This window comes from Phoxinus phoxinus (assembly GCF_949152265.1).
Source record: "Phoxinus phoxinus genome assembly, chromosome: 8".
Lineage (NCBI taxonomy): Eukaryota > Metazoa > Chordata > Actinopteri > Cypriniformes > Leuciscidae > Phoxinus > Phoxinus phoxinus.
This window is the reverse complement of record NC_136883.1, coordinates 35,346,985-35,367,213: the sequence shown is the minus strand read 5'-3', so window position 1 is coordinate 35,367,213 and position 20,229 is coordinate 35,346,985. Positions and strand designations below refer to the sequence as shown.

The 20,229-nt window shown below is 36.2% G+C and overlaps 1 protein-coding gene across 1 annotated transcript in view; it reads left to right on the top strand.

The window, feature by feature from the left end:
- ppp1r13l (protein phosphatase 1, regulatory subunit 13 like) overlaps nt 1-19,969 on the top strand; it is a 31,922-nt gene extending 11,953 nt beyond the window's left edge. The window contains exons 2-13 of the mRNA XM_079621604.1: nt 3,297-3,382; nt 3,609-3,724; nt 5,370-5,934; nt 7,289-7,372; nt 8,820-8,899; nt 10,779-11,130; nt 13,253-13,674; nt 13,747-13,893; nt 15,363-15,496; nt 16,418-16,584; nt 17,147-17,340; nt 18,935-19,969. Coding sequence (XP_079477730.1) covers nt 3,346-3,382; nt 3,609-3,724; nt 5,370-5,934; nt 7,289-7,372; nt 8,820-8,899; nt 10,779-11,130; nt 13,253-13,674; nt 13,747-13,893; nt 15,363-15,496; nt 16,418-16,584; nt 17,147-17,340; nt 18,935-18,970 — 2,334 coding nt within the window. The 5' untranslated portion in view covers nt 3,297-3,345 and the 3' untranslated portion in view covers nt 18,971-19,969. The remainder of the gene's footprint in view (nt 1-3,296; nt 3,383-3,608; nt 3,725-5,369; nt 5,935-7,288; nt 7,373-8,819; nt 8,900-10,778; nt 11,131-13,252; nt 13,675-13,746; nt 13,894-15,362; nt 15,497-16,417; nt 16,585-17,146; nt 17,341-18,934) is intronic.
- Nucleotides 19,970-20,229: the final 260 nt, after the last annotated feature.

Genomic DNA, 20,229 nt, shown 5'->3' with positions numbered 1-20,229 from the left:
GCCATATCTCAGCAGCAGAACATCGTACAGACATGGTTGTTGGCTCGTATGCAATCATGTACCACACTCTAGCATCCGAGTGTCGAGTTTTGCCACTGCAAGCACCATTCACATTTTCTTCTGGAAATGTACGTTCTAGTTATTATTATTATTTTACTTACAGAGGGTGAAAGTCTAACAACATTTTCAGATATGCATAAAATCTGTCTCTAAGCACAGCCCACATGTCTAAATGCTCTCACACATGTTGGGTAAGTATATAGACACATCAGCATGTGAAAGTGTCAGAGTGTCACTTGCTCTTGATTCAGTAACAGTTAATTATAGTGTACAGAAGAAGTGCATGTGGGACAGGGCGTTTCTCTGAAGGCATTTTTTGACTGTTGGACTGCGTTGGTTAGGAAGTCTTGCAAGCCCTGATCTATATCAATGCTTTAGTAGGTTGGGCAATCTTCACTATTGCAGAATAATCATGACTCAATCATTTATATATAGGCGTATATATACTGTATATGCTTTATACACACAGCGGACATGGTAAAAATGTCCCGGGGAACACATTTAAACATAACTAGTATTATTAATATCCTACAAAATTAAAAGAAGTAACTAATTTACTATGAATAGAATAGTTCAATATCAAATATTCAGATATTATAAACTGATAGATATAATAAAGTAAAGCAATAACATGATATTTAAAGTTGAATTGCACTTATGAGTTGTATTCAATATCAATCAGTTGGGGGGAGTTCATCTAAAAGTTGATGAGTGTGTTTTGTTTTACTATATTTAGCTATCATAATAGTTTACCAAAGAAATAATTGACCAAAAAAAAAAAAAAAAAAATCAAACAAGGTGAAGCAGGCCTACTTTTCATTTGTATTTGCAAGTATTTGGGTTTATTTATTATACATAGCCCTTTTTGTTGATTTTTCCAGAATAACTACATATATAAATAACTATATCGTGAAATATATTGTTACCGTGACATAAAATTAGTCCGCCCACCCCTAACACACACACACACACACACACACACACTACTGTTTAAAAGTTTGGGTCGGTAAGATTTTTTTTTTTGTGCTCACGAAGTCTGCATTTATTTTATCAAAACTACAGTTAAAACCGCAATATTGTTTACATTTTAATGTTTAAATATCATTCAAATTCAAAGTAATTGTTTTCTGTTTTCATAGTAAAATGTAATTTGACTATTTTCAGCATCATTACTCTTTAGTGTCACATGATCCTTCAGAAATCATTATAATGTGATGATTTGCTGCTCAAGAAACATTTCTTATCATAATCAGCTGTGGTGCTTAATATTTTTTTCTCACTTTATTTTGATTTTCTCCACATAAACAAAATACATCACACAATTACAGATACCATTGAAATATCACATTTATGTATTTATAGTCCTTAGTAAGTATAATAATTCCCTCTCAGGACAGAGACAGAACAAGGTTAAAGTTAAGAAATAATAAAAAGGAGATACAATTATATCTCTGTCATATGATGCAAATTATGTTCCAACAGCATTATGCATGAATTCAAAATAAAGGAAAGGAGAAAATAAAATAATAGCAGAATTACATACAATATACACAAGAACAGCAACCATAAACCGAAAAAACAAACAAAAAAACATAATGATTGTAAAATAAATCAGTAAAGCACCAGTGCTGCACCGTGACACCGTAGAAATAGAAATATTTTGTTACAATGTAAAAGTAATTTCTGTCACTTTTGATCAATTTAATGCAAACTTGATGAAAAAATATCGTACTGACCCCAAGATTTTGAAGTATCTAATTATTGCACCATTTTTTTCTGATTATATTATTTGGAGGACTATATTTTTACTATTAAAAATGAATTAGTAACACTGTAGGACTGCTTAAAAGATGTTATGTTGAAAATATAGCTTGTATAGTTACAGACTGGTAGTTCAAGTTGTTTATGTGGTTAAACATAGAAGGAAGGACTTTAAAGCTACACTGTGTAGGATTTACACCCATCTAGCGATGAAAATGTATATGACTAACTGAATATTACTTTCTAGCCCCTCCCATTCCGAGGGCGTTTTAACTCCTACGGTTGCCGTATTATTTCAAATAAGATGTAGGAGGTATGAGGTACAGAGAGTGATAATAATAAATCATTTGAGGGAATTAGGGTTGCAGGAATTAACATTAAAAGGATTGTTGAGCATAGGTGACAGAGCACAAGTTAGGATATTGTTAACTTTCTTAAGGGAAACTGGTTTGTTTAATAGAATATAAGGATAAACAGAGATATGGGAAAGAGTGTTTGGTAATGAATTAATGTGTGTGTGTGTGTGTTATAAGATTATTATTTTATTTTTTTTATTTTTATGTGAAAACTAGATTGTAAGCCTATTGTCTGATTCACACTCCGGAGCAGAAGGTGGCGGTAATGCACCAAAAGCTGGTTGCCAACCGCCGTTAAAAACAAAAACAAAAAAGAAGAAGAAGAGTATTATTTCAAATCTGCCGGCAGTCGCGAGTAATCTCCCGCTCGCATTCGTCACGGTGCTACTGAGTGTAAAAAACGTGAAAAGAGAAGCTTGAATTTCCAGGTGTGTCCCTCTTTGGCTAATGTATTTTCAAGATGGAGGCGCAACATGGCTTCCGCCATTCGAGCTGCTCACCCGTATGTATTATAAATGGCAGATTTACGTTTGCGAGAATACTTGATTAGTTGGTAGAGGTAATTATACATTAATGAGCATGTATAATTTTGAAAGAACAAAGTGCTTTTTGCTAAGAACTTAAAAAATTACACAGTGTAGCTTTAAAAGTAGGGATGCACCGATTTTGGCCGATACTGATAACCGATAATTCCTTTTTTTTTTGAAAGGCGATAACCGATATATTGGCCGATACATCTACATCCAAATTTTTATATTATTTTTGAGTGCCTGATTACAAAAACAAAAGCTTTACCATTAAAAGCAAATGTTCTCATTATAATTGCATGTAGTCTATATGACAGATTTGCGTTGCACTGTATTTTCCTTTTTTGAAGTGATTCCAATCAAATTTCAAGCAATTCAAAACCATCACGATGTGCACAGTACACATCTGGTAAAGGTAAAGAAGAAACAAAATAAAATAAAAATGCTTCATCAAATAAATAGATAATAGAATGGAGAACAAGATTTATAATATTTGCGTTTTGAGTCAGAAAGCATGCTCTTCCTAAAGATTGGATGTTAGAGATTATGATGGACAATGAAAGCTTGATCTGGTCTTCTTTTCTGCACTCAGGCGGTGTGTTGAATGAATTGGAGGTCACGTCTACAGAAACACAAACATCATGAACTCCCAGGGCAGCTATGGCAGCAACTTCATGTGTGAGTATTGCAGTACACAAGCAGTTATGTGGGACCGGTCATGATGCAGCCGTTATAATAATATGGTTACATGTCTAAGCATGCTAGGATTTTGTCTACAAAATGGCAAATAAGCTGCTACTGTACATAGTTCTGGAGTGGCTTGTTTCATCACGTTTCCTGTCCTTTGTCTGATCACTTTGTATATATTGTATATTTACTCAATGTTTGTGTGTGTATGTTGTAGTTCAGTCCATGAACGATGAACTGAACGCAACTTTGGCCACAGCGGACGAGCTGTCACGGGAGTTCAGCTCTCTCTTGTCAGAAGCAACTCCTGTTGCGCAAACCACGACTGCACAGGTACAGAGCTGACTCAAGACTGAGCTGCTTTACTATTGTCAAGGCCTTTCTCTATCTTATTTTAGTAGTTGGCATTTCAAGCTGTGACAACAATGTCCTGCAGTGATACACATAATACAACCATTATTCACGCAGTTTATAGCTTCATGTTAATCAGTAGACAAATATATTTTTACTTGTTGAAATATATATTTTATTTCACACAGCAGAACTATTTAAATGCAAAACCACTACAAAATATAATAAAAACAATAGCAACCAAATACAGGTGAAACTCGAAAAATTTGAATATCGTGCAAAAGTTCATTTATTTCAGTAATTCAACTTAAAATGTGAAACTAATATATTATATAGACTCTTTACATGCAAAGTGAGATATTTCAAGCCTTTATTTGTTATCATTTTGATGATTATGGCTTACAGCTTATGAAAACCTTTTCACAATATTCTAATTTTGAATTTGGGGTTTTCATAAGCTGTGAGCCATAATTTCATGTGGCTTACAGTTTCATGTGATTCTTCAGAAATATGAAAAATAATATGCTGATTTTTTTGTGTGTTTTTAAACAGCAAACTAATCATAATTATCATGAATTATTATCTTTATATAATATAATTAAATCCCATAGCTAAAAAAAAAAAAAACGTCAATAGTTTCTCTCTACAAACAAAGAGACTTTTTGGATTTATAAATATAATATCCTATGGAAGCTTGTTTCCGCCACAGAATAAAACATTTTAAAAGATAATTGCGACTTTTTATCTCACAATTGAGAGTTTACATCTCGCAATTCCGACTTTATTTCTCAGAATTATGAGATATAAAGTTAGAAATCCGTTAAATAAAGTCGCAATTGCGTTAAAATATAACGTTTTTAAGTTTTAAGTTTTTAAAGTTGTTAAGAAAGTTTTTTCTTGCAATTGCGACTTTATATCACACTATTCTGACTTTCTAACACATAATTGCGAGTTTATATCTCCTATAATTTTCTAAGAATTTTGAGATATAAACTCGCAATTGCGAGTTATAAAGTCCAATTCTAAGGAAAAAAAAGACTGACTTTTTTTTTAACCTCAAAATAGTTTATATCTCACAATTCTGACTTCATAACATGCAATTGCAACTTTATATCATGCAATTTTTACTTTATATATCCCAATTGCGTATTATAAAGTCATAATTGTGAGATATAAACATGCAATTCTGAGAAAAAAATCTGAATTTCAATTTAATTTCTCGCAATTGCGAGTTTATCTCTCATAATTCTGACTTTATAACACACAATTGTGACTTTATAACACGCAATTGTGACTTTATATCACACAAATCTGACTTTATAACACACAATTGTGACTTTAGTTTATATCACGTAATTCTGACTAGAAAAAAGTCGCAGAATTGTGAGATAAAAATAACCTTTCGCAATAACCTTTTTGATTTTTCAGTCTGTGGCGGAAACAAGCTTCCATAATATCCAGTATTGTGTGTAGCCATGAAATAATAAAGGCTTTTTAATTTAAAAAAGACTGACATGGTCATCCCAGAACTTTATTGAGTTACTATCTACATTCCACAGTTTGAGATGATGCATATGTGGCTAAATATTGTTCTATCATGATATTTTCCTTGATCTTTTTATTGTAGAGTTCCAGCGCCAAACCCCAGGGCGGCAGCAATGGCAACAGCGGTTTGTACAGCGCAAACAAGAATGGATCTGAGAACATCAGGACAAGCTATCCCGTTTCCCAGAGCTCAGACTTCACCATCAACAGGAAAGAATCCAACCTGGACCTTCCTCCTGCCCTCGCAATTCGATCTCCATCACCTGGCCTGGACAGCATGAAGTTTATGCCTTCATCTCCCAGTCCTTTAACCCAGCAGCACGCCCCTTTCATGACACGTAAAGACTCAGATTCACGATATCCCGCCGACCAAAAGATGCCCCCTAATATGTCTCCAAATACATTGAGACGAATGCCGCAGAGGTCTCAAGAACGAAGCACGAGAGGATCGCTGAGCTATGTGGAACTGTCGCCCGTACCCAGCCCCACATACGACAGTATGACATCTCGCAGCTTGCTTCAGCCCTCATCTAGCCCCAAGTCTTCGATGAACAGGTCACAAAGGCAGGACCGAGCTCCTTCCCCTCAGCCTTTTAATCAACCATCAGCCAGTACGCTTCCACGCAACTTCCAGCCATTCAGATCAGGTATTTGGGGATTTTAAGTGTATTAAATGCATGTAAATAAACACTCTTAAAAAATAAATTATTTTCAAAAGATGCATTAAAGGAACCGTATGTAAGATTGTGGCCAAAACTGGTACTGCAATCACTTTCAAATGACTGTAGAGCGGTGTATCCCCTCCCTCTCCCCCCTGACTCGAGGTTGCCAGATAGGCTGCAGGATCCAGCAGGAACGTCGACTTCTACAAGGAGCTTCCAATGGCAAGACTAGAGCAGAGCTGGCAACCCGGATGCCGAAACACTTCTGACTTCGTGATTGGTAGATAGATCAGGCCAAAACACAAGATGACAAGATCAACATCAGTTGAGGGCTGCAACTTCACTTTTAAATTACAATATCCTGGCCGGACTACTGTTGTCAGCGATATAAGTATTTGAAATGAACATGATTTCTTAATGTCTACTGACATATCAGGGCCATTTTATGATTTATTGAAATACATTTCTTACAAACGGTTCCTTTAAATAACATAGGAAATGAATACAGGTAATTTTAGACCCATGTTGTGCATTAGAAGAGGTTTGCATTGCTTGTGCATCAAAGGGTTAAAAAAAGGTTCTTTATTTCCATTTGCAGTTCCATGAAGAATCTTTAACGTCTATAGAACCTTTCAATTGACCGTTCGCAAAGACCCGCCCCCCTTAGTTACTGTTGCTATGTCCAACAAGCTACGCCGCTCTCACGCCACACACCATGTTCTCACGCAGTGAAAAATACATCGGAGCAGAGAGGAGACTGACAACACGCTGACAGACAGGACAGACCAGCTTACTTTTGATATGAAACAAATTCTCACCTTTCAAAATTGGTAATTTTTTAAAAGAAATTTAAACAATAAATACTGTTGTGTGGCTCTTTAATGTGTCTGACAGATCGCTGTGTCGCCTCAGTTAAAGCCGCTCGTGAACCGATCATCTCTTCCTTCTAGTTCATTTATAGCATCAAATAAACATGAATGAACATCAGAAGGAATGTTGTTTTAACCGCGGAAATTCATCAGTATACTCCATTTTTCAAGTTCAAATCCTCCCCCATGTTAATCTACTAACTCTCTTGACTGCTTTGTCGGACAAAATGGCGGATGGCGGAGTATGATTGGTCAGATCACCTGTCAATCAAGCTCCCTGCGAAGGGTCAGTTGCACAAAAAAGGTTATTTATAGTGGAAAAAGGTTCTTTAGATTTTTCTTTAGGCAAACCCATAATGATTCTTGTACAGTGGGCACCAAAGGTCTTTGGTTGGTGGTAAAGTTGTCTGTTTGCTTTTTTTGGTTTATTGTTTGTTCCCTCATCGGTTCTTTCTTCCATCTCCTTCCAGAAGAGGGAATGCAGAGGCAGAAGAAGCCCTGGAACGAGACAGACCTGGATGTGCACGAGAGAAAGCCTCACCACACATATGATCGTAAGTTCTGTTGCACAATTAAACAGAATATACAAGTAATGTAACTCGCTTTTCTTTCATAAATTGCATTGCTCAGTAGTAAACCTGGAGGCAACATTGTGCAACAATTAACATAAATTAATAATCAAAGACCTGTTTTTGTTCATTCAGATATTTTCATTGAAATTGAGTGCCTGTTTTGTACTTATTTCAGAATATTAAATCATATTAAACTATTTTATTAAACTATAACAGACTTTACATTGACTGCTACATGAGACAATTCTTATTTTTTTTTTTTTTTTAATTTTACATAAATGTTAAGTGAATACTGAAAAAGTAAATAACTTAAAATGTGAAGAAAATCTAAATAAATATAATACAATCTATATCAATTCCAGTCACATAATATTGCTTCTGTGTAACAAACACATTTAACTATTCATAATATACAAATAATTTATGACTTTAAGTGCTCTTAAAGTATACAATATTAATAATAATATACAATAAATATAGTCCTTTACACAATATTTAAAGTTTTAAAATCCAAGAAATATATTATGACAAACAAAGTCTTTTTATTGGTTTATTCAAAGTCATACCTTCATTATTAAAGGAACAAGCAGACTTTTTGGGACTTTAGCTTATTCCCCGTATCCCCCAGAGTTAGATAAGTCCATACATACCCTTTTCATCTCCGTGCGTGCCGTAACTCCGTCTGACGCACCCACCGCTAGCCTAGCTTAGCACAAAGACTGGAGGTAAAAGGCTCCAGCTAGCATACTGCTCCCAATAAGTGACAAAATAACGCCAACATCACAGCGTGTACAAATAACAAGGTCACATGAGACACAGCCATCTTCTAACCATATACATACAGGGAACTATATTCTCAGAAGGCGAAGCGCTGCTACTTCTGCGGAGTGATTTGCTCGCAGCGCCTGAGAAGCCCCGTGGTGAGGAGACGAGAGTTCGCTCAAAATGTTGTTGTGCTAATCACTCCGCAGAAGTAGCAGCGCTTCGCCTTCTGAGAATATAGTTCCCTGTATGTATACGGTTAGAATATGGCTGTGTCTCATATTTTGTCACTTATTGGGAGCAGTATGCTAGCTGGAGCCATTTACCTCCAGTCTTTGTGCTAAGCTAGGCTAGCAGTGTGTGCGTCAGACAGAGTTACGTCACGCACGGAGATGAAAAGGGTATGTATGGACTTAAGTAACTCTGGGGGATACGGGGAATAAGCTAAAGTCCAAAAAAGTCGGCGTGTTTCTTTAAGCATTTTAGCATTGTAGCATTCATTCAAAGCGTTGTATCGCTATATAACGTGCTTGCAAAGTAATGAAAATGGGTGTGTTACCAAGAGGCAACATCATGCAGAAGAGGGAAGCATATATCATCTTCTGTAGTCCAGTCGCTCTCTCAATGTTAATTCTTCATTAATGATGTGTTTTCCTCTGTGTTGTAGAGAATGAGTGGACCAGACCAGCTGTACCCAACAGCAACTGGAAAGAATCGAACCTGGATGGTCCTCCTTCCGCCAAGAAGGTGTGCGTGTGTGTGAAAGGGGTTGTTGGTGTCAGTCTTAATTTTGCCCAGGGCATTATTACAGTGTAAATGTCATTGTTAAATAATGTGGATTATCTGGATCAACTGAAACCCGTTGACATTTTCTCTTTTTCTCTCCCACATAATGCTTTTTTATGGTTGCTTTTTGCCAATAGGTTAACAACGATACTGTAACTTGTCAATACTCTATAACAACCAATGAAAAAAAAGTTTATACAGATGAAACTCGAAAAATTTGAATATGGTGCAAAAGTTCATTTATTTCAGTAATTCATCTTAAAAGGTGAAACTATTATATTATATAGACTCATTACATGCAAAGTGAGATATTTCAAGCCTTTATTTGTTATAATTTTGATGATTATGGCTTAGAGTTTATGAAAACCCCAAATTCAAATTTAGAATATTGTGAAAAGGTGTTCATAAGCTGTAAGCCATAATCATCAAAATTATAACAAATAAAGGCTTGAAATATCTCACTTTGCATGTAATGAGTCTATATATTATATTAATTTCACCTTTTTACTTTTACTGAAAAGTAAAATTAACTTTTGCACCATATTCAAATTTTTCGAGTTTCACCTGTATGTAATTATGCCTTTGGATTTCCAGGTATTAGAAACAAGTTTAGACAATTCCTATGAAACATGCAACATTACCATGACATCATCTCATTCTCTTACAAGCTCCTGTCCTTGCTGTCCTTTGAATTTTACATTTTTCCAATTAAAAAAGAGTAGAGTGAGCTCTATTGGCATGACAAGTATTTTAAATTTGTATTGCCAAAGCATTTACCTACAGATACAAATATACAAATAAAATAAGTGTAAAACAACAACAACAACAACAAAAACAACATAATAATAATACTACAGTGTAACTGACTGAGAATGCAAAGAAAAAAAAAAAGTTTTCTACTGACGGTTCGGTACGTCCCACGGTTTTGACGTCTCGTCTCGGTTCGGTTCATTTCGGTGGGGTGGGGGGGTTTAGAAAGTTAAAATTGCTTCTTTTTTTTCAAACAATGCTTTAATTAACAAATTGTGTCCTTGTCTTTAAATTCATTAAATTAAAAGTAAATGTTTCGCAAGGATAAAAAAATATCTACTAATGCTGTAAACTATATGGAGCCCTTACTTTACTTTACATTACGATAACATTAAAGCTTAACAACAGAGCCTAGACTTTTAGCCTAAATTCAGTTGCTATTTATTTTTAGATATAATAATAATAATAATAATCAACACTCAAATAACAAATTGTATGAAAACATGTAAACTGCACATAAGGCAGTTTTTACATTAACACGTTTTTACTCTAATTTATTATTGAAATATAATAATTTACACAGTTGCTGTCATTTTCGTGACCGATATTTTAAACATACATTAAATAATCAAGATATCATTAACAGGTTAAGTCAAATATAATATATAGGTTAATATACTGCATTTATTTAGTGAAAGAGTTCATTTCTTTAGCAAACCAACAAGCTGTGGACACTGAATGACTTGCCTGAGGTAAATAAAGCTATGTGGAAAAACTAAGCGTTTTATTGACGTATTTCCGCTGTTGAAACACTGATTGAGCGATTACACAAGTTATGATGCCTTTCAAACGGTATCAAAACGCCATTTAATGTTTGAATTCAGTGATCAAATAGACCGATTTTGAAAGATTCCACCTTGCTTATTATCATAAGTAACAAAACACTGAGCTTATTGCGATTAAATGTGGCGCTGTATTCGTTGTGTACACATAAAACATGAGGAGGTCCAATGAGCCAGGACTGGGCGAATATTGTTACACCCCTACTTTCTATGTTCTCCAATTCTCACAGTTTCTTCTCTGTCTTCAGGATACCGCTTCCCATTCTCTCCCACCATCTTACAGCTCGCTCCCGAGAAACGCTCGTGTCCCAGTGCCACCTGACCTCCCCTCAAACCCCAGCTCAGCGTACAGCTCTCAGCAGATCATTAACCGGATCGCCGTTCCCCCTCCCTGCTCTGAAGTCCGTCAGCAGAAATCCATCCCGCTTTCCTTCATCATGAAGATCCAACACCCGGGCTCCTACAACTACATCCCTGGCCCAATGGCAGAGCCCCAGCCAGGTTTCCAGCAACACCCTCCCCTGCCCCGAGAATACCTGCGGCCAAACCAGTCGCCTCAACCTCAGCAAGCCCAAAGACAGCCTCCCTACTATAGAGAAGGTACCAGCTGAGCTACCAGATGGCATGAGTGGGCCAACGAGCACTCAATGACGTGACACACACTATGCGTTTTTATTCAAAAACACAGCTCATGCATACAGTGACTTGAATAAACCTTTCATGAGCATGTTTTTAGTTTCTGAATTAAAATTAATTTTGATTTTGATTGATTTTGAAGGCATCAAGTCAATTAAAAACTAAAACAATGTTTAAAATTAATTCTTGAAATAAAATCGCATATGTAGTTTAGCAGAGTCTTTCATTATTATTTATTTTAAAACTGAATATTTAAAAATTTGTTTAATTATATACAGGTGAAACTCGAAAAATTCTAATATGGTGCAAAAGTTAATTTATTTCAGTAATTCAACTTAAAAGGTGAAACTAATATATTATACAGACTCATTACATGCAAAGTGAGATATTTCAGGCCTTTATTTTATTATAATTTTGATGATTATGGCTTACAGCTTATGAAAACCTTTTCACAATATTCTAAATTTGAATTTGGGGTTTTCATAATCTGTAAGCCATAATCAACAAAATTATAACAAATAAAGTCTTGAAATATCTCACTTTGCATGTAATGAGTCTATATAATATATTAGTTTCACCTTTTAAGTTGAATTACTGAAATAAATGCACTTTTGCACAATATTCAAATTTACACAAGTTTCACCTGTGTGTGTATATATATATATACATATACACACTGTATACACAGTATATATTTTAATATGTATTATGACAGAAAAACTGTCTGCTAAATCAAAATCATATGGTTCAACCATCACAGAAAAAAATAAAATAAAACAGGAAATGATATCATAAAGTTGACCCCCTGCAGTCTATTACAATAGCAGATAATTTGACCATTGCATGACCAAGGCAAGATTAATTTTAAAATGTAATGTTGTGCAACTTCCCAAAAAGTTGATATCTGTAAATTGATTTGTGAATAGGAAAAACTTTTTCCTTGAAAGATCCATTTCCTTTGAAAATACTGATTAAATTGAATTTAAATTGAAAGCATTCATTGTCATTGTATTTGCATACAACAAAAGTAGGAGCGCTTATGTGTTTTTATGTGTGTATTCAAGAAAATGTGTTATTACTTTTAACTTGATGGTTACATAACATGACGTTTGTAGTCATGTGATGTTATTAAATTTAGTCATTCAATTGAAGAATTTCTTTTGAAACAATCAATACAAAGATTGCATTTCAACTTGGCACATGCAGCTACATTTTTAAATGTTTATTATTATTATTATTATTCAGGGTTTCAACACAGTTTAGAAAATTATGGAATTGTATTTGTTTTCTTTTTCCATACTTATCTAGACCAGGAAACTACTCAGGAAAAATGTTAGTGTTTCCAGACTATTGCCCCTATTCAGTTTTCTAAAATATAAAATTAAGACTTAAGAATGTATCATACAAGCAGGGTGTTTTCATGGCAATTGTTTGGTGATCAATGAAAAAACCCAGAGAAAAGAAGAATATTTACAGATGCCTATACTATATACCAAATATAATGATGAAAATAATGCTGTATGAACCATTTATGTTAAATATTGTGACCCTGGATCACAAAACCAGTCATAAGTCGCACGGGAATATTTGTGGCAATAGCCAACAATACATTGTATGGGTCAAAATTATCGATTTTTCTTTTATGCCAAAAATCATTATGATATTATTAAGTAAAGATCATGTTTCATGAATATATTTAGTAAATTTCCTACCTTAAATATTTAAAACATGTATTTTTGTGAGTGAATGCAGCACAATCGTGAACATAAATGCACAACTTTAAAGGAGATTTTCTCAATGTTTCGATTTTTTTGAACCCTCAGATTCCAGATTTTCAATAGTTGTTTCTCAGCCAAATACTGTCCTATCATAACAAACCATACATCAATAGAAAGCTTATTTATTCAGCTTTCATATGATGTATAAATCTCAATTTAAAAAAAAAATACCCATAAGACAATGAAAAATCTACAGAGAGGTTTGGAAATTTCAGTCTGGAAAAGTATGGAATTTTGAAATGTATTATGGACACGTTTATGTGCAATTTAAAATGCTATTTTTTTGCTCGTTGATTTCTTATAAACAGTACTTCACCCTGGAGATGTTGATGCTGAGCTGAGCATGAAACCAGACGGAGAGGCTAAAGTGGAGGATTTCGAGATGCCCCCTCGTCCTCTCAGTCCCACACGTCTTCAGCCCGTTGTGGCCCCGCAGTCAGAGATGGACACGGACCTAGACGAAGTGATGCGCATTCGGGCCGAGTTCCCCAGGGCCCTGAAGAGACGCGGCTCAGCCGAAGTTCCTCAGCCCCTGCATGACCAGCCCATTTCCCAGCCCAACTCTTACAAGATGATGATGAATAAACTGTTTCGCAGGAAGACCATCCGCATCAAGGAAGAACCAGTTGCTGAAAGCGCCAGCTCTTCAGATGGAGAAGAGAGTCCCAAATCTGCTGTGACAATAAATCCAATACCAATCACAGAGATACTGGTCTCTCCTGAACAGAAGGTGAGAGGCAGACAGATTACATATTGCTCAGTAACAGTTAAGAGGGTATTTGATTTTAATCTGCTCTTACAGGGTACTCCGCGTGTTCACTCTATCTTACGGAAGGGCAGCAAAGGCAATAAATCCTCCATCCGTAGAGCTCACTTGAGTCCACTGGTTCTGATGTTGGATGGGTCTTTAGTAGGAGAGTTGGAAACTGTACAGAGAGCTGCACAGGAGGTATGTGTCACTGCTTTGGGATTCGGCTGGTACCCGAAGTATGGTTGCTGACAGGTGCTGGCAACTTGCATCAGCACTGCATAGGGTTATTTTCAGTCTGGGTTTTATATATATATATCAACAATAAATGCTAAAAAACAGACTGCACAACACAGGTGAAACTCAAAAAATGTGAATATCGTGAAAAAGTTTTGAATATCGTGTATTTATTTCAGTAATTAAACTTAAAAGGTGGAACTAATATATTATATAGACTCATTACATGCAAAGTGAGATATTTCAAGCCTTTAGTTGTTATAATTTGGATGATTATAGCTTACAGCTTATGAAAACCTTTTCACAATATTCTAATTTTGAATTTGGGGTTTTCATAAGCTGTAAGCCATAATCATCCAAATTATAACAACTAAAGGCTTGAAATATCTCACTTTGCATGTAATGAGTCTATATAATATATTATATTATATAATATATTAGTATATATTATATTTTCGAGTTTCACCTGTAAATAGATCAGAACACAGGGTCTTGAGTATGGGTGTCGCAATATACCGTTATTGACGATAAGATAACGCTAATATTAAAAAAAAATTGATAAGCACATGTGACAATATCGTAAATAATCCAGCACCAGTAAATGGTTAACACTCCAACATGGTAGGTGACAATATTGCACCTTAACTCTGGTTTCCACCCGTCATAAAACAGACACAAAAAAAGAATATTGATTTTGGCCATGATAATCATGTAGTGAAAGTCTGATATTGTGACAGTCCTAGTCTTTCCGTACCATTGACGCCATCGGCTTTCCATGTTTTTACTGTTATATGGTGGGTAGCACTATTATGCAAATTCTGAAAGAGTAGACAGAATCTCCAGATCAAACCACAGGCAAAAAAGGAGCAGAAACAAGCCATAAAAGCATTGCTTATGCATGTTGTCATGTTTGAAAAAATAGTTTTTCAGCTTTTTGTCTTTATGAAACTATAAAAAAATAATGCATGAAGCTAGAATAAAACGGGGGGGGGGGGGGGGGGGGAGCACAGGCTCTGTTCTTTCTTTTGATATTATTGCTTGTTCAGATATTCATACAGCAAAATTTTTCTGGGGGCCATAAAATTGTGAAGAATTTTTAAAAATGCTGGCGGTGACTGGCAACTTTTTTTTTTTATCGCTGGCGGAGAAAGAGTTAATGTATTTAAGTTTGAATGTAAATATGAAGTGAAATGTAAAAATGAACTAGAAGTGAAAAACTTATTACTATGCGTGCACTAAAATCTGAAGAAAATCTCACAGTGACTACTTTTCAGAGATATAAATTATATTAAATATTTTATACATATATGTAACGATTTTGCATAAATAAAAATACTTCAAAAATAAAATCTACATAAAAACAAATAAATTGTTCCAAGTATTAAAGTGTCAATACTTGCAAATAACAAGTGCACTTGTGTGTCCCTGTATAGATGAGTGACCCAAGCCAGTCTAATGATGAAGGCATCACAGCGCTTCACAATGCCATCTGCGGTGGACACTCACAGGTGGTGGAGTTCCTGGTGCGGATAGGGGCGAACCTTAGCGCTCCGGACAGTCACGGATGGTGAGTGATCAGTTTAACAAGTGTATATACAGGTGGAACTCGAAAAATGAGAATATCGTGCAAAAGTTCATTTATTTCTGTAATTCAACTTAAAAGGTGAAACTAATATTATATAGACTCATTACATACAAAGTGAGATATTTCAAGCATTTATTTGTTATACAGCTTATGAAAACCCCAAATTCAAAATTTTAATATTGTGAAAAGGTATTCATAAATTGTAAGCCATAATCATCAAAATTATAACAAATAAAGGCTTGAAATATCTCACTTTGCATGTAATGGGCCCTATTTTAACGATCTGAAACGCAAGTAACTTTGTGGGCGGATCCCGGCGCTGTTGCTATTATACCGGCGGGATAAATGACTCTTGCGCCCGGCGCAAATCTAAAATGTGTTGGTCTGAAGTAGCTTCATTATTCATAGGTGTGGTTTGGGCGTAACGTGAAATAAACCAATCAGAGCATCCTCTCACATTCCCTTTAAGAGCCGGCGTGCTTGTTCCATGGCGGATTGCTATTATAACGGCGGATTTGCCAGCGCACGCCAGGAGCGGTTCACAGCCGAGGAGACTGTCGTTCTCGTCAGGCCGTAAAAGACAGAGAAGTGACATTGTTTTCACTGAACCGCCCCTGGGAGCGCGAGTTCATTCCCTAATTTCCCGACGTGCGTCTGTGGAGGGAAAAGTCCGCTGTGCGCGGGTGCAGAATAGGAATGATTCATGCGCCGGTGTACAAAGTCAATTGCGCTGGGTGCAAGATAGGACACAATGAGTCTATAGTATATAATATATTAGTTTCACCTTTTAAGTTGGAATACTGAAATAAATTAACTTTTACACGATATTCGAGTTCCACCTGTATACGTGCCTATGTCTTTATATGCATTTACACTATATATTCACTCTGATCTCATTGGCAGGACGCCTCTCCACTGTGCTGCATCCTGTAATGAGCGTATACTGTGCGAGTTTCTGGTTCGTAACGGAGCGGCGGTGATGGCCGTAACAGACAGCGATGGGGCCACAGCGTCACAGAAGTGTGACCCGTACGCCCAGGGCTTCGATGAGTGTGAGGGCTTCCTGAGAGGTGAGGATGGTGTCAGTGGTGTCACATTACTTGTGTACAGAGGTAAACTAAATGGCGCAACACAAGTTTTTACAGGCGTAACCCTGCATGTGTGTTACATGTCGCAATGAGCTGTGCATTCCTGAGTTATTAGTACGATCTGCTCATTTGGGTTGGAAACAACGGTCAGTACAAGTCAGGCAATTCATAAACTGTAGGGTGGGGATGACATGCAATACACCCTTATTAACTCACCAATACTAGTTTGAGCACAGTCATATATGCAACAGTTTAATTTGCTTCAAGTCATCTTTATTTATATAGCGCTTTTTACAATACAGATTGTATCAAAGCAGCTTCACAGTGATAACATGTAAATAATACAGCAAAGTTTGTTTCTAGAAGAAAATTGCATCTTCGTCCACCTTAGGTAATGCAGATCAATCATATTGTTGAATATTAAATGTCCGCAACTAAGCAAGTCAAAAGCCAAGGCAACAGTGGCAAGGAACCAAAACTCCATCAGGAGCTGCAGCCACCATTATGCGCAGTTTCACGTGTGTGTGTGTGTGTGTGTGTTTAGGTGCGGAGGAAGCGATGGGCGTAGAGAACAGTGGGGTGGTGTACGCTCTATGGGGATATCCTGCGCAGGCTCCTGATGAACTCAGCTTCAGAGAAGGAGACATGGTGACCATCCTGCAGAAGCCTGATGGGGTGGCCTGGTGGTGGGCTTCACTGTGTGGCAGAGAGGGCTTCGTACCAAACAACTACTTTGGGGTAAGAGGAGCTCATTTACACAACAAAATAATGGTCTAATACACGGTTCTCAACTAGGGGATTGAGGCCTACTCAGGGGGAGACACTTGATAACTTAATTAAAATCCTGAAACAAACATGTTTTTTTAAACAACAGTGAATCAGAAACCTTTATCTTCTGGAATCACAAAATTAAAATGTGGTTAATTAATTTAATGTAATATATCCCAGTTTCTGGTAATAAAAACGTATTGCATACGTTTTATGGCTATATTTTAGACGAGAAGAATATGGGGGAGGGGGCTTTGAAAATGTTGTTTACACTTTATTTTCAAGGTGATGTTTTTACAGTTAATTACTTTGCAGTTACTGAGTAATATTAATTTACTACATTTGTACTTACTGTAGGGTTATGTTTAAGGTTTGATTTAGGGTTTGCTATGTTCGGTTTAGTTGCATAATTTACTGTTACCGGTATTACTGTAGTAAGTACATGTACCATTATTTTGTTGGAAAATTTATGCCCTTTGTGATTCTCAAAAAGTAAAAATTACAACTTTTCAGCCGTTTAAAGGTGCAGTAAATGATTTCCGAGAAACGCTGTTGAAAGTGGGTAGCCAATCAGCAGTAGGGGCGTGTCCACTCATGATGGGGGAGGAGAGTGAGCCAATCAGCAGTAGGGGCGTGTCCACTCATGATGGGGGAGGAGAGTGAGCCAATCAACAGTAGGGGCGTGTCCACTGATAATGGGGGAGGAGAGAGAGCCAATCAGCAGTAGGTGGCGTGTCTACTGATGATGGGGGAGGAGAGAGAGCCAATCAGCAGTAGGGGTGTGTCCACTGATAATGGGGGAGGAGAGAGAGTAAGCAAGAGGGAGATTGGAAGAAATACAGCAGAAAGAGAGATGACTGAGAGACATTACAAAAGAGAAAAGGTCAGAGGAATATCACTAGAAAAAGAAGGGTTATAATCAGGCTAGAGCTTTAGGACCCGCGTTAATATTAGAAAAATGTTTTGTTTCTGCTACAAACATAGCATAGCATGTTTTACAGAACCGATGCTGTTTTTGTAATGTTATCTATAGTAACAGGACAGTTTTGAGTATCATTGTTTGTCTGGAGCTGCTGGAGGCTAACCAACAACTCTTATCGTATACTCTTGTGTACTCTTATTGTATTTATTTTTCACAAAGCATTATTTTGCTTTGCTTCAGCTATGATAAAGAGACATCCACTCTTGCATTGTGTGTTCTTGTATTTTGGGGGCAGAGCAATGAAGATAGGGGTGTGTTTGTTTGTATTGATTTCAAATATCAATTTTTTTTATCATAAATCACTTACTGCACCTTTAAAACTATTAGACAACCTTGGACTAGTAACAAACCAGATACCATGTTTAAACTAGTACAGTATGATTTTTTTTTCCAAAACAAGTCTTTCTACAATGTTTCTAGAAGAAATTAAAACACAAAATATGTGCTGGTCTTCCACTGCAATGTTTAAAATGCTGTTTGTCTGGTCAACTTTAGCAACTTTTTTTTGTCTTTCATACATTCCAGTCATTTTTACTCAGTTTTTAAATGTAATTTTGTCCTTTCTTGTTCTCTCACATGCAGCTTTTTCCAAAAGTGCGGCCTAAGACACTCTGCTGAACCCATCCTCTAACATAAAAGACAAAAGCGATCAGTGCATCTGAATCATGACGACCAAGTCTGAACACAGGTTTCACATGTGTGTTTGAATATGTGTAAGATTTCTTCTCTTCGGTCTTGTATAATGGACAGCTATGATGGGATTGTAGTTTAATTCAGTTTTCACTATAAGAACACCATGACAGAGTCACTTCACTGGGAATAGTGGATATATAAGTTTATATAGACCTTACCAATGGTAAAACTGTCATTAAGAGCATGCTGCCTATATCATTTGAGAATAGTGACTTAGTTTCATTGTATAAGCAAACTGGACTGGATTGGATACTAAATGTATAAAAGTCTTCTCATCAGTTTGTTTGGAAAGGCTCATTCTCTGTCCTGACTAATGTTTTTCAGCACTGAGCAGATAGGAATTCATCAGTCTGTCAGTATTGCTTTTTTAATGCAGATTTTTCACGTTTGTTTTATCAGTTGTTAATCAGTAATGTTGCAAAAATGCAAAAAGGTTTTTTTAGAGATGCATTTGAATAACTAGCGTCCTAACTCAGCTTATTTTTTTTTTTTTTTACAGTATTCCACACCAAAATGTTAGCTTTATATTTTTTATGTAACTTTTAACTTGCTATTTCTATCTGTTTTCATAGTGACCTTTATGTAGTATGAAATATGAGTGAAAGTTTTCCTCTCATAACAATATGCTCTCCATGTGGGTTGTATATTAAATATTTGCTTTGATGCGAGGGAAGTTTGCTTTAGAGGTGTGTGTGTGTGTGTGTGTGTGTGTGTGTGTGTGTGTGTGTGTGTGTGTGTGTGTGTGTGTGTGTGTGTGTGTGTGTGTGTGTGTGTGTATGTGTGTGTGTGTGTGTGAGTGAGTGTTTGTTTGGTTAGCCTTGTTGAATTCACTGACTGTGACTGTTAAGAAGAAAGACAATGACAAATTGTTACTCTCTGTAATACTCTTGCACAAAAGAAACTTAAATAAATACTAATTGTACATTTGTGATTTGTTTGAATCTTTACTAGACATGGATAATTGCTAATAAAGCTCTTTGCACAGAGGATTACAGAGTGAATGCAAGCGACCAGCAGAGGGCAAAGCACAGTCATTTTTGATATCACACAAGTCACACTTGCACCCATCACCCCTAGAGGTCACCCAAGCATTCTCATGTATTCGTGTGTGAATGGAGGGAGAAGTCTGCGAATGATTTATGAGCTTAATTTTCTTCAAACTCTTGGTCAGGTATAAATCCAAT